This window comes from Myotis lucifugus, unplaced genomic scaffold, assembly GCF_000147115.1.
Source record: "Myotis lucifugus unplaced genomic scaffold, Myoluc2.0 scaffold_360, whole genome shotgun sequence".
NCBI classification, from domain to species: domain Eukaryota; kingdom Metazoa; phylum Chordata; class Mammalia; order Chiroptera; family Vespertilionidae; genus Myotis; species Myotis lucifugus.
The window spans coordinates 1,070,324-1,085,336 of NW_005871408.1; the positions used below are offsets into that span (position 1 = coordinate 1,070,324).

General features: G+C 47.8%; 1 protein-coding gene across 1 annotated transcript; it reads left to right on the top strand.

Annotated features, from left to right (window-relative positions):
- The first annotated feature begins 1,059 nt into the window (after nucleotides 1-1,059).
- LOC102428830 (spermatogenesis-associated protein 31C1-like) lies at nucleotides 1,060-6,975 on the top strand. The gene is given in 5 exon segments (XM_023764901.1): nucleotides 1,060-1,242; nucleotides 2,125-2,188; nucleotides 2,773-2,833; nucleotides 3,080-3,288; nucleotides 3,291-6,975. Coding segments are annotated over 5 exon segments (4,116 nt in total). The 3' UTR covers nucleotides 6,890-6,975.
- Nucleotides 6,976-15,013: the final 8,038 nt, after the last annotated feature.

The window sequence follows — 15,013 nt, forward strand, 5'->3', positions numbered from 1 at the left end:
GTGTTTTATAAAAAGGCTCCAGAGGTCCCTAGCCTCTGTCCACCATGTGAGAACACAGCGAGAGGCTCTAGCTGTGAACCAGGAAAGGGCCATCACCAGAAGATGACCTCATGCCTTGACCTTGGACTTGCCAGCCTCTAGAACTGTGAGAAGTAAATTTCTATTGTTTTTAATCTGCCCAGTTTGTGGTATTTTGTTCTAGCAGCCCTCAGGGACTAGGACAGTGTGTTTCAAAACATATATGGAGAGTGAAGACTGGGCCAACACAACATTTGAAAAAAAGTTTTAAGTAGAAAAATTATGGATTCTTGGATTTGAAAAGACTGGATTGGTTTGTGAAAGGATGAGTGTGTGTGTGTGTGTGTGTGTGTGTGTGTGTGTGTGTCCCAAAAGTCTTTGTGCAGTTTAAAGCTTTACTAACTCCAGGATTATTAGTGCTACAAATTTATAGTTATTATTTAAAGGTTTGACTACATATAACTCTTTTATACTTAGATTTATACATCTTGAATAACAAATTTTAATTTTTTGTGTGTAGGTAGCTCTGATTGAAAATGTGACTAAACAAACACTAAGAATTCACAAAACTAAGTAAGTGTAAAAGTTTTGAGCCTGGGTTTATACAAGACAAAAACATGATGTGCGGAAACTGGAGTTGAGGACAGAAGAAATAAAATAAAAATCCCTGGGAAATAGCCACAATTTCAGGTTCAAGTTCAGATTTTCAAGGTTTATGAAACTGATGGGCCTCAAGTCAAGATCTCTTAGGGACAAAGGGAACCGGGTGACATCTAGGTTCCAGATGAAATTAATAGAAAATTGGCTAAAATCTCTCTGGCAGGATGGAGAAGAGCTGGAAGGAGAGATCTAGAAGGTCCAGAAGGGTACAGGGATATGTGGGGCTGGGTGGTGGGGGATGGGCATCCTCCTCTTCTTGCCCCTCCCCCACCCGCAGGAACCTTTATGACAAGGTCACAGCTCTGTGATGCAGGCCTGGGTTTCTGCCCAAAGTGAGCTGGCAGTGTTCCGTTGCCTGAGGGCAGCAGTGCGAGTCAGATCATGGAGAGCCTTCTCTCCCCTCTGAACAGCGCCATTGCTACCTGGCAGCGCTCCAGTCCTTGCTGGGTGATCGATGTCATCCTGGGCATCGTGTGTGGGGTGCTGCTCTTCCTTGTGTTAGTCCACGGCTCCGAGAGTGATGGGCCCTCCCCACCACCGAGGGAACATGGAAACACCAGGAAGGTAAGGATCCCTTGGCCCAGACCCAACAGAGATGGTCTTTTTTCTCTTCTTATTCCCACTTTTCTGAATGACCCAGGGAGACTCCTTGGATGGGAAGAAAGAGCAACTGCTCTCAGGAAAGACTAGAACCTCATCCCTCTAGGAACCAGCCAGGCAGGGTAGGGGTTAGAGCAGGCGGGAGGATTTCTATGCAGAGATCTCCAACCAGGAGGCCAGGTGTGGTGGGAGCTCTAGGGCACAGCCCCAAACACAGTGACCAGTGGCCAAGGACAGAATTCTAAGGGCTGGACCTGTGGGGGACAGGCCCAGAGTCCTGGTTCCCCACCGCCTTTCTTGGCAGGTGTCTGGGGCGAGCCTCCCCTCTGTGGGGCTGATCCGAGGGCAGGGACCTGACGGAGCCCCTGGGGGCCGCTAGCAGGGGCTGGGGCGGGCTGTGGCCTAAGGGAACTCCAGGTGGGCCCACATGTCTGAGGATGTGTGTGTTTCTTGAGCTGAGAAACAGAAATAGAAGAAATCAATGGTGCATCTCACATAGAAAATTATTTTTGCATTCTTCAAAGAAGAAAACAAAATATTTTACCCACTTTACAACTACGTAAAAGCCAGCTTTAAATCAACATGGTTTTATTTCTATCATAAATACTCACTGAACCATGAATTTCTCAATACTTTTGGAGAAGAAACAATAAAGCTAAGACTCCACAGAATACTTCAGCATTAAAGACACTCTGATACTAAAAAATAGTAATAAGTAAAAGAAAAACCAGAATGCCGCAGTAGGTAAATGTAGAAAGTCATATTGTTCACGAACACTGAGCGTCTGCCGCTTGTCTAGAGAGGAGAGTGAGAATGGGGTCCCAGCCCCTCGTTTTCTTGTCTCAGCGTTCAGTGGAGCTGAGGAGGAGCAGCAGGAGCAGGAGCAGGAGGAAAAGTGGAGCTTTGAAAGGTGAGCTGCTGCCCTCCCTCAGCCCTGCCTGGGAGTTTGCCTCCATCTGCATGTCCCTGAGGCCCAGGGCCCGGTCCCCGAGGATGCCAGGGCAGAGCCGTCTCTCAGGAAGCAGAGCCCTCGGGAGGCTCCAGGAAGGAGGGAGAAGGCAGATGCTTCCCAGATTCTGTGCTGGGAACGAAGCCTTAGGGCCTGGGAATGGGTGTCTCCCTAGCAGGGGTCCCAGGAGGGGCATTTGGGCTGCTGTGGACCAGTAGTGCCTGACTGGGAGCTGGGACCTCCAGGTCCCCCTGTGGGCGTGCTGCTCACCTTTGCTCAGATTCCTCCCAGGTGCCCCTGCCCTTTCTCCCCCACAGGGAAGTAGGGAGGGCCGCAGGGGTAGTGGATAGGAAACACTTTTAAATGACAAAGCACTACCTGTCCTGAGCCTTGCCATTGCTGTCAGGGGTCATGTGGCCTTGACCCTGATGCTTGGGCTCCTGAGTCAGCTCTCCAAGGTGTCACTCTTAAAGGGCCATGGCAGTCAGCCTCCTGTAACACCCCTGGCCCTGGTGTACCATGTGACCCAGTCTCCTGACTTCCAGCCTGCAGAGAGTGCCTGCAAGAACTGGAAAAGGCTCGGAGCCTAATCAATCTTCTTGGAAGGTAAAGAATCTTCCCCTTCTCTCCAGGGTCCTCTTCCCTCCCGAACCTATGATGTCACATTAGGCCGCCTGGCTCTGACCTGGGAGGGGCCATGGGACAGGGTGTGGCTATGGCCCTGAGGTGAGGGACAGCAGGAGCACTGGGAAGTCAGGGTCAGGGCCATGGAGGACCCTGGGCCCCAGGTGCCCACCCCACCCAGCCCGCCCGCCTGCTCCTGGCTGCAGCCTGTGCCTCCATCTCCTGCAGCCACCTGGAGAGGCCCCCTGAACAGGGCAGCTTTCGTCAGCGCTCCCATCAAGACCCCTCTGGTGAGTTCTGCAAAGCAGCGCCTGCTGGAGCCAATAGGCCCTGTGGGGAGCTTGTGGAAGATGCTGCTCCCACCATGTCCCCCTCGGCTTCTCTGGCTCCTGTGACTGAGTACCCGTTACCTCTGGCCTCCACCTTGTCACCAGGCCCGCCAGCTCCTCAGTTTCCCTTCATTCCCGCTCATCCCTGAGTGCCTCTCGGCCACCAGAGCCTTTCCTTCCCCTGGATGACCTTTCACCCCAGCCACTTGCACTTTCCTGTTCCCCCTCACTTCCCCCTGACTCAGGGGCCCACCCTCCACCTCCCACAGCCTCCTCTGCCCCCCCAACACCAGCCTCCACTCTGACTCTTCCCCAGTGTGACTCAGTGACACTGACACTGGGCCCCATCCTGCAGAGTTCATGTCCACACACACCTCGGTCAGCTTCTCCCACCCCAGCCATCTCAGGCCTTGGCCACTCAAACTGTCCCATTTCAGCCCTGTCCTGGTGGCAGGTGGCTGCTAAAGCCTCATGCCTCTCAGCCTCATCACAGTGGGAGTCCCAGCAAGAGCACCTGTCTCACCACCCACCAGAGGCCTCGTTCCAGGAAGACCCCGCAGACAGGCAGGCAGAGGCTGGGGCCCTCTCTTTGCTCAGCTCTGATGAGCAGAACCTCCTGGAGATACACATCGCAAAGAGAATCAACATAACGATTTTGAAAGAAAATGAAAAATACGCATTGTATCCAAAACAAATGAACCCAAACTACCACCCGCACTCTTTGGGGAATACGTGGAAATCACTGGGTGCTGATCAGGACACCACAACCCCCCAACCCTTCTGGAGCATGGAGGACAAACAAGAACAACTGCATAGACCTCTGCAGCTCTACAGCCAGCTTTTTTGGGGTCTCCCCTCCCTGCATAGCGAATCCCTGGAGGCTACTGCCTGGACATCCAAGGGCTCTTCCACATTACAGCCTCCACCTTTCTTATTCAATGGCATCTCGAGTGCCTGCCCAGTTCAACTGCAGGCTACAATACCTCCACTGCTCTCCCATTCCCAGCACATGTCTCACTTGGAGTCCCAATCTCCACCCTTGCTTCCAACCATGCTTCAATTACAGCCCCCACCTCTGGCTCAGGTCCAGGACCGGGGCCATCTCCCATCCTCTCTACCAACCCTACCACCTTCTCCACCTCAGATGAGGGGCTGTGGAGTATCATGCCCGACAGCCCAGAATAAGCCGCAATCTTTAATCCCAGTTGATATTCAACATCCAGAAAGGCCCTTGTTGCAGAAGCAAGTAGAAAGTGGGTGGGATTTATCCTCTGTAGTCAACAGATCTCAGGAAGTCTTCAGTGTCTTCACAGCCAACCTTCCCAAGAACAGCATCCTTCCTAAGAATTTTCCAATCAGTCCTGAGCCCCGGAAGCAGCTGGAGCAACATCCCCAAAACTCGCATATGCAACACAGCTGGGAGCTGTCCCCCAAGATCCGAGAACCTCCAGAACTAGGGCAACATCAGAGCGAATTACCAGGGACATGTCAGGCAAAGGACAAGCATGAGCCCTCACAGCCCTCTTCACTCACAGGTGAAAGCAGCAACGATGCACAGAACGTGGGGCCTCAGCTAAGCCCCGATACAGGGAAGGTCCCAGAAGATCTCTCCAGGGGCTCAGAAATCTCCTTAGTGACGTTTCAGAGGGGAGACTCTGAGGAGTCAGAAAGTGATGAGATGCTTTGGAGAAGGGACTCCAGAAGTGAGTTACTGAGGAACTTAGACAAAAATCTAGAAAACACGCTAAAAGGCCACTTGGGCAGAAAGTTGGGACAGGTGAGCAAGAACCTGATGAGTGTGCATGGACCCTGGCTTCCTGTCAACCACTCTTATGCCACGGCTGACACTCACATGGAAACCAAAAATCTAGGAATCTTAAATGGCTGGGAACCCTGCATGAACGCCTCCCCCGGGGCCTTCTTTCTCGATACAGACATTCAAAAGGTGCTAGAAGCACATGTTACAAAGTTATGGGTGAAGCACCGGTGGGGCCTGCCCCTCAAGGTCCTCAAGCCCATGGGTCTCCTTAAGTTGAAAAGGGTTCAGGCCTCACCCATTCTGCAGTCCCCCCTGCCCCCCTCACCCAGCTGTGTATCTGGGGCCTACTCGATAGTCAAGTTTGTTGAGTTCCCGGGAAAACCTCCTCAGGCCTGTCCAGGAGAGAAAGTGAAACCAGAAGACTCAGTTCCCACCCTGGCAAGGCCTCTCCTTGCCCCCTCACCTGTGTGTGAGGACATGCAGAGTGCTCTGGGAGGGACCCCACCTGGTGCTGACCATGGGCCTGCAAAGGCCTCTCTGACTAGACAGGTGGAGTGGGCCGAGAGGGGCAGCTTAGATCTCAGTCCAAGTTCAGCAATAGCCAGGAATGAGCCAAGAGGGAAGAGTAGGAGTGGGGCCTCACAAGACCCCTTCAATAGGGTAACAATGCTGGAGATGAACTTAGGATCCCAATCTTTGAGGGCCAAAGAGGTGGAGGAGACAATGGAGGCCAGTAGGTCCCCTGCTCTTCAACCAGAATTGGGAACAAATGTACAGACAACATCCCAAAACATCAATGCACATTTGAGGAATGTGGAAGCTCCAAGGACCAGTAGCGTCTCCCTATTCCCTAGAATGTCTGTTCTCCAAGATCCAGGAGAGCCATGCCTTAAAAATGAGGTCACTAATGAACTTAAGTCCAAAGTGAAGGTACCGTCAAAGAACCAACCTCAAGACTGTCCCACACACAAGCCCCTTGCTGCAGACAACTTGGCTTCTCAGGTGCACCATCGCCCCTTCCAGAGAGAGCTCCCTGGAGTCAGGCTAGCTTCCCATGTGTTATGTGGCCTTAAGACACCCCAAAGGAGCAGCCAAGGGAAGCAGGAACCCAGGATCTCAAATGTTCAAGACTCTTGGAAGAATCAGAGACAAATGATCGTCCCTGCCTGGAAGAGAGAGAATTGTAGGAGGCCCAGCCCAAGAGAGCAGGCAGAAGGGCCTGAGAAATTGGGGACTTCTCACACCGTTAGAAAGACCCCCTCTGCCATGGCTATGGGCACAGTAGACTCTGTTGGGAGGAAATACCTTCAGCTGGGGCCAGAGAAGAAACAGGGTCCTCCAGAAAGTTTCTTCAGACAAAGAATGAGGCTCTTTTTTCAGGGGATTTTCTCGAATAAAAAACTCAAAGGTCAGGATGCTCTGCTAAACTACAAGCTCAATTCAGCCCCTGCCCAGGGCCAAGGACCAGTCAAAAGCATATCGATTATGGACCCCAAGATCCCTGAGGCTCAGACACTCATAACAACTGTAGGACAGATTCTAGAGGAGAAAATTGCCATTCACCATGGACTTCATACCACAGCGTTAAATGAGCACATACAGGAACCCCAAGCCCCAGTGTGTGGGTGCTTTTGCTACAACAGGCTTCCCTTCTACTCAGAGAAAGGGGGAGTGATGAGTCATACAGCCTGCAGTCAGCAGGCCAACTCTAAGGACCAGAATTGTTCCACTAGGGAAGGGCAAGTCCGACAGACAGAGTCCTTGGAAAGTATCAGACTCAATGATGAGCCCTTGGGCCTGAGTTGCCTCACATCTCTGCCCCCCAAGAAGATTTTGTCTCCAGTCCATCTCTGCCAGGATGGGCCAAAGGTGCCAGGTGCCCTAGGCCACCCTCAACACTGCCCGAGGCACTGTCTTTTTCGGGTGGGTGTCTTGCCTGGTCGACCATAAACATGTCTCTATGAAAAAAATCAGTCCATTTTCTCAACACATTCAAAATATTTAATTTTCCTCAATATATGTTTGTTTCCTCCTAAGAGGTTGTGCAGTGGCTTCTGTCTTTGGTGTGCTCCGTGTGCACTTTGGCTTCTAGAAGGGAGGGGCATAGAGGGAGACTGACATTGCAAGCTCACTCCTTATCTCAAGTTCCTTCATTGCACCATATGTTTTCACAAATAACAAAAACTACTCAAACAGAAAGAGAAAAACCCATGAAGACCCCACCCCAGGATCTGGTTCAACCCATCTTTCTCCTGCTTCCGCTCTACTTTGAACTTTATGCAGCTGTAGGGGACAGGTTTACGGGGACATCGCAGGGCTGGAGATTCCCACTCAGGCTCCAGAAAGTATCAGAGCAAAGTGGATGGGTGTTTGGGGGGTGGGGGTAATGGTGTGGAGGTTGCTGGGCCCTGAGTTCAGAAGCAAGCTCTTGGTGTGAAATTGATAACATCTGCCCTTAAGACCCCTTCTCTCCCCGATGAAGGCTGGGGTGGAGATGGCCCTGTGAACCCCTCTTAGCTCACCCTCCCCACCCCTGCCTTTCCCACACTTAGAGCCCCGTGAGGAAGGCACTCTTCACTCTGTGGATGGGTGGCAGCGTCAGGGAGTCTGCTGAGGGCTGAGTTCACCTCTGCCCCAAATGAATGAATGGCCATGGTCATGGGTCACCTGCCTTCCTCTATGTAAATCCGAGGGAAGCAGTTCTGGCTGATGGAATGGAGCATGACTGTGGTACCTACTAGTATCTGACAGGCGGACACGATGAACCTCAGGCGGAATGTGGGTAAAGAACTGAAAAGGTGGGGTCCAAGGAAGAAGGCAAAGTGGCACAGAGTGTTCATCCATGTGCAGTGACCGAGGAGCCCGAGGTCCCAGCGCCATCTACCAGCCTGGGGGTGGGGGAAGGGCTGCACCCCAGCTCCCTGACCACAGACCTAAAGAAGCCACCTCTAGGGCCAAACTCAAAAAAGTAAAGCAGGGAGGTTAATGTCCTCACAGTAGTTAATAAGCTTGTGCATCCTCACCTCCTGAAAGGATGACTTAGGACAGGTGGGGAAGCCAGGACTAGGGAATTCGGGATGCCACACCCAGCATGGGAACCTTCAGAGAAACACATGAACCAAGACTGCTCCCTGGGAGATATGGGGACTCAAAAGGCTGAGAGACCAGCTGCCATCACGTAAGTCTTACCTGGCTCCAGTCTCGCTCACCCCAGAGCCGGGCAGCAGAGGCCATCGGACAGGACGTGGCACACGGGAAAGTGGAAGTGACCTGCCCAGGATGGGGCTGCAGCCCAGGAGGGGTGCCTTTGTGCTCTGTGCCTAGTGCAGCTGCCCCCTCCCCGCCCCCAGCCACACCTGAAGCAGGAAGACAGCAATGTCTCTGGGGTGACTGTGAGGATGGGGGCAGCAGTGACAGCTCAGCCAGGACCTGTGGGAAGGGTGACACCCAGGGCAGAGCGTGCCTTGCACCCTCAGGAGCTCAGGACCTTGAGCCTGGCTGCTGCTGGGTGCTCCCAGGAGCACAGAGAGGTGAGTTCTTGGAGTGCAGGAAGCTGGGCGTGGACCCCATGTTCCTGTCAGAAGTGCCACAGACTGGGACACTGGTGAAATGAGAAACAGGAAGGAGCAAGTCCCTCTGCCCAGCTGCTGCTGCTCAGTCTTCCATAAGGTGCAGGAAGGCCAACTATGGAGAGGCCCACACAGGGACCTCCCACCAGAGACCTCACAGAGAGACTCTCCACGGAGACCTCTCTCACAGAGATGACATGCAGAGACACCTCCCAACAGAAAGACACACAGGCATCAGAGACACTGCCCAACAGAGAGACAGAGACCTCACAGAGACTCTCTCCACAGAGACCTCTCTCACAAGATATTACAGAGATTCTCTCCAGAGACACTGCCCAACAGAGACAACAAAGACTTCACAGACACCTCCCCAAAGGTAACGCACACAGACCTCAGAGACACCGCCCAACAGAGACAAGAAAGACCTCACAGTCACCTCCCCCAAAAGCAACACACAGAGACCTCCCACAAGATGACTGGCAGACACTCGCCACAGAGATATCTCTCAACAGACACCTCTCTCAGACACTTTCCACAGAGGCCTCATACTAAAACTCTACACCAATGTCACAGAGACTTCCCAAAGATCCCTCCAACACAGACCTCACCCAGAGACAATACACAGGGGCCACATGTGGCCTCAGAGATACTTCACAGCAAGACCGCACGGAGAGACTTCCTATAGAGACAGGACACAGACTCCCACTGCCCCACAGAGACTTGGCACGGACCTCACATCCATGTGCCAGGATCCTGAGCATCACCATGTCCTTCCTAGGGCACATGATCCCCTTAGGGACCTGGCAGCACCAAAGAGGTCTCAGCTGTGCCCCCTTGAGGTCCTCGAGACACTGTTAGTATTGCACTAAGTGGGGGTGTCTGCTTGGGGGAATGCTTGGGAAATTTTGTTCTTTTGTAGTATCATCGCCTCTGAACACGAAATTACAAATTCCCTGTGTAGATTTGTAAAGTTAATTGTTCCACGGGTTTTCATTAGTTGGAGAATCGCAAATTTAAAAAAACAACTAAAACACAGTCAGTCTCCAATGAGACAAAATCTCTTTCGTCCACTTTCAGTTACTGTCCAGCCAAATGCTATCACTGTCACATTTTTATTTTGTTGTGGACAAGACCTGAACTTGACATGACTTGTTTACTTTGGGACATCATGACAGTGTGCAACAAATAGACTCTAGGAACGAAAGAATCCAGGAGCGAGTCCTCTGGACTTCACACTCGCCTCCCAGGAGGCTAGCTCACTAGCACAGCATCTTGCACATTAACAGCTCGCACCAGATTTGTGGTGGTGGTTTTATTTATTTTTTTTAACAAACACTCATGAGCATTTTTCACAAATAAGTCATATTCCTGGCAATATTCTTATATCATCTGGCAAAATTATACTTAAGCATGTCATTCCTTAAAATGTAGCAATGCCCTCAAAAATATTATTGCACATGTTCCAGGATATGACAGTCCTAAAGTTCAGCTAATATACTTAAAAGGATGACCTATTAGGATTTTATTTTCAAATAATTCTATGAAATGCATATTTTCTAAGGCAGCATGCATTGTGTAATAATTACAGAGCTGAAAAGGACACATGCTTAAAACAATGTTGAAATATTACAAAACATATCACTGAGGCCACGCTGACACACCTATAGCCTAATGCAGGTACTGAGGAAGGGCTGCTTAACATCCAAGTGGAAGGCAGTGTTCATTCAATCATCCTTTGTATTGTAATAACAAATAATAACAGGCCTCACATGTATCCAGCAATTTTCAAAGGGTGCACTTGCGGAGACTACCTATTTCTCACTGCTATAGGCAGCCAGTTGCCCTTGCCTTGGTAAAGTCTCTTTTAATGACAGCTGTCAAGTGTGTATCTGGTTAAGTCTCTCAAATGATCCATCAGGATGACAGCCTCAGGCCTCTAAGGGGAGCGGGGCTGATACCAGGGCCTATTTATCTCAATGAAAGTAATCCTGCCTTCTGTTCCCCATAATTAACAAGTGTGTAACTATCAATTTTTCTACTCCCTTAAGTCACTGAATCATAAAATGATGGAATATGGCCATGGTTTCATCTAACATTCTCCAGATCTTTTTTTACGGTGCAACATATGCTGGTTAAGTTTATTAATCAGAATAAAATGGGATCGATTGGGGAAAAGTTCATACAGGAAAATATCTTTTCTAAGTTGACTATCTTAATGGGGATCAAATAAGTGATTATTCTTTCATCATTTGAATTAAAGTTGAAGATAAAAGATATATAGAGACAAGTGAGAATGACAATACAACATATCAAAACCTCTGGGATTCAGTGAAAGCAGTAATAAAAGGGAAGTTTATATCATTAAAGACCTATCTCAAGAAACAAGAGAAATCCCACATAAACAACCTAACATGACATCTTAAAGAACTAGAAAAAGAAGATAAAAAACAACCCAAAGTCAGCAGAAGGAAGGAAATAATAAAAATTCCCAGGTTCGATTCTAGTCAAGGGCATGTACCTTGGTTGCGGGCACATCCCCAGTAGGGGGGGTGCAGGAGGAAGCTGATCGATCTCTCTCATCGATGTTTCTAGTTCTCTGTCCCTCTCCCTTCTTCTCTGTAAAAAATCAATAAAGTATATTTTAAAAAAAAAAAAGAACTAGAAAAAGAAGATAAAAAACAGCCCAAAGTCAGCAGAAGAAAGGAAATAATAAAAATTGGAGCAGAATGGAATGAAATAGCGAACACACTGTCTATACAAAAAAATCAATAAAACAAAGAGCTGGTTCTTTGAAAATATTAATAAAATTCATAAACCCCTGACTAGACTCACTAAAGAAAAAAGGGAAAAGACCCATATAAACAAAATCAGAAATGAGAGAGGAGAAGTCACCACAGGCATTACAGATACACAAAGGATCATACTAGAATATTATGAAAGAATATATGCCACCAGATTTAATAACCTGGAAAAAATGGATAAGTTCCTAGACAGATATAACCTTTCTAGACTAAATCATGAAGAATTGGAAACTCTAAATACCAGTATACTTGCTGCTCCATCAAGCATCAAGCATTAGTGAGGTAAGTTAGACATTGCCCTGCCTTTAGGGAGCCCACGATGTATGGGGAGAAAGAAAGTTCACAGACAATTTGAACATATGACAACTCTGGGTGGTATCAGAGCATGTGAGAAGGGCATCTAACCTGGAGGGGAAGCAAGGGAGGAAGAATGTTGTCAGAAAAGACTTTTTAAAGAGATGCTAACTGAACAGGGTCTTGAAATTTGAACTGGAAGGGACCAAGCTAAGTGTAGGGAATGATAGTACAAAATAGCATAGAGGGTGGCACATTCAACTGCCGGGAGGGTATAAAGAGAGAGGAGGTAGAAAAGGATGCAGTTATGCAGTGCCTTGTTATGACGGGTCGCTTAAGCCCTGCCAAGGAGTTTGCATCCTTTGGCCACTGGTATCCATTCCTTCCTTGCTTTGGGAGAAGTTATTTTACCTTGTGTGAGTCTTGGTGGCATTCTTAATTCAAACACCCTCTGCTACCAGCCAATGGATGGGCAGTTGACTCAAGCTAAGCCAATTGAAACATCACCAAGTGTGAGAGGGAAAGTAGTTAAGGAGAATATGGAAACATCTTCATTACAGAGAAAGTGATGGGGGTTTCTTTGGGTCATGAAAAGATTAGGAGATTGGATGGAAAGCCAAACCCAGGGTAGAGATGATGTGTGATACTTTCCTATAGCCTGGATTCTTGTTACTTCATTTCCACATCTCATAACTGGATATAAATACTGAATTTTATTGCCCAGCTGGCGTGGCTCAGTGTAGACCTATGAACCAGGAGATCACAGTTCGATTCCTGGTCAGGGCACATGCCCAGGCCCAGGTTGTGGGCTCGGTCCCCAGTGTGGGGCATTCAGGAGGCAGGGAATTGATGATTCTCTCTCACCATTGATGTTTCTATCTCTCTCCTTTCCTCTCAATAAAAATATTTTTTTAAAGTAAATATTGTATTTTGTTCACTGGAAATATGTACTCTATAGTTATTGTAATCATATTTTAAAAATATTTTTATTGATTTCAGAGAGGAAGGGAAAGGGAAAGAGGGATAGAAACATTAATGATGAGAGAGAATCATTGATCAGTTGCCTCCAGCACCAGGGATTGAGCCCGCAACCCGAGCAAGTGCCCTAAATGGGCATCAAACTGTGAACTCCTGGTTCATAAGTCAACGCTCAATCACTGAGCCACACCAGCTGGTCTGTATTCAGATTTTCTAATCAAAATTTAAATACTTAGTGTTTTAAATCATCACTGTTATGGAAAATTCAGACTATGTATACATCATTTCTCTATGGCAGTTTGGATGGGGTGTACTATTAAAAAATTTTTTGAGTAATATGTGCAAAAACCCTGTCCAATTTTATTCTTATCCCATGTTCACCTAACAACCTTTTTGAAGTTTCAACCCAATAACAAAAAGGTTTCCAGTAGAAAAATGATTTCTGTGTTATTTATGTTATATGAGAATTCTTCATACCTGGTGGATATCTTGAGACCACACCAAATCACCACCCAACTAGTGCCAGAAAGAAAACACCAAAAGGGTGAAACTGGCAGGCACCAGCCATGCTAAAACAAATCCCACTCAGAAGGTCAGGTTCTTCACAACAGCTGATGCTGTAGTGATGACCAGTCTTTATCCACAGTAAACCTGAGGGTCAGTCTCACCGACTGAAGTGCCAACAGCAATCAGGGTGCAACTAGAGCAGGAGAGCACACAGAATCCACAAGGGTACATTGTTGGGGCGCCTGCTTGGAAAATCAGGGAGACTGTGCCACTGGACCTCACAGGACACCTACTACATAAGGTCACTCTGCCAAGACTGGGAAACATAGCAGATCTACCCAATACATAGAAACAAACACAGGGAGGCAACCAAAATGAGGAGACAAAGAAATATGTCCCAAATGAAAGAACAGGACAAATTCCCAGAAAAGAGCTCAATAAAATGGAGGCAAGCAACTTATGGGATACAGAGTTAAAAACACTGGTTATAAGGATGCTGAATGAACTTAGGGGAAGAACAGATGATCTCAGTGAGAACTTTAACAAAGAGAGAGGAAATATACAAAAAGAAGATAGAAAATATAATAAAGAACCAGCCAGAAATGAAGGGCACATACACTGAAATGAAGAATACTGGAAGCAATCAAGAGAAGATTAAATGAAATGAAGGATCAAATCAACAATTTACAAGTCAAGGTAGTAAAAAAGTACACAATCAGAACAGCAAGAAGAAAAAAGAATCCAAAAAATAAGAAAAAATGGGTAGTTTCACAGGCATCTGGGACAACATCAAGTGTTGTCCAAAGGTAAGAGAGGGAGAAGAGACAGAGCAAGTGATTGAAATGTACTTGCAGTAATAGTGATGGTAAACTTCCCTAACCTGGTGAAGGAAATAGACATACAAGTCCAGGAAGCACAGAGAGTCCTAAACAAGATGAACCCGCCCTTGCTGGTTTGGCTCAGTGGATAGAGCATTGGCCTATGGACTGAAGGGTCCTGGGTTTGATTCCGGTCAAGGACACATGCCCAGGTTGCAGGCTCAATCACCAGCAGTGGGCATGCAGGACACAGCCAATCAATGATTCTCTCTCATCATTGATGTTTCTATGCAGGAAGCCACCCATTGTCTTCACTATCAGAGAAGTGCAAACAAGGATTTCGGAATACTGGTGAACCTTGAACCCAGAGTTATGCACCGATTGTCTAGTCCAGACAATGGGGGCTCAAGCTATTTCCTGATCAAATAGTCTCAGAGTAAATCCTTCTAATATTTACTGACCTTTAATATAGTCTGTCTGCTACCGCAATTGCCTGCCTGACTAAGGGCTTTATGTGTATCCAAAGTTGAATAAAAGGCTGGCGAGGCCTGGGCACCAGTGGAAGTCCTTCCCCTTGAGTAGGGCTTGCCCACCTGGCCCCCAATATTTCCAAATTATTTCTTGTCTCATCTCTTTCATTTGCGTGCGGCCCCTCCTCCAGATCCTGAACCCTGAACCACACGTGATGTGGGGGAACACACACATTTCTATCTCTCTCTTCCTCTCCCTTCCTCTCTGAAATCAATAAAATATATATATATATATATATATATATATATATATATATATATATATATGTTTAAAAAGATGAACCCAACGAGGCCCACACCAAGAAACCTCATAAATAAATGGCAAAAGTTAAAGACAAAGAGAGAACATTAAAAGCAGCAAGAGAAAAACAGTTTGTTATGTAAAAGGGAGCTAACCCCCCATAAGACTGTTAGCTGACTTCCCAACAGAAACTTTGCAGGTCAGAAGGCATTGGCACCAAATGTTCAAAGTGATGAAAAGTAAGAACCTTCAACCAAGTTTACTATGCTCAGTAAGGCTACCATTTATAATCAAATGAAAGATAAAGAGTATGTCAGCTAAGAAAATACTGAAGGA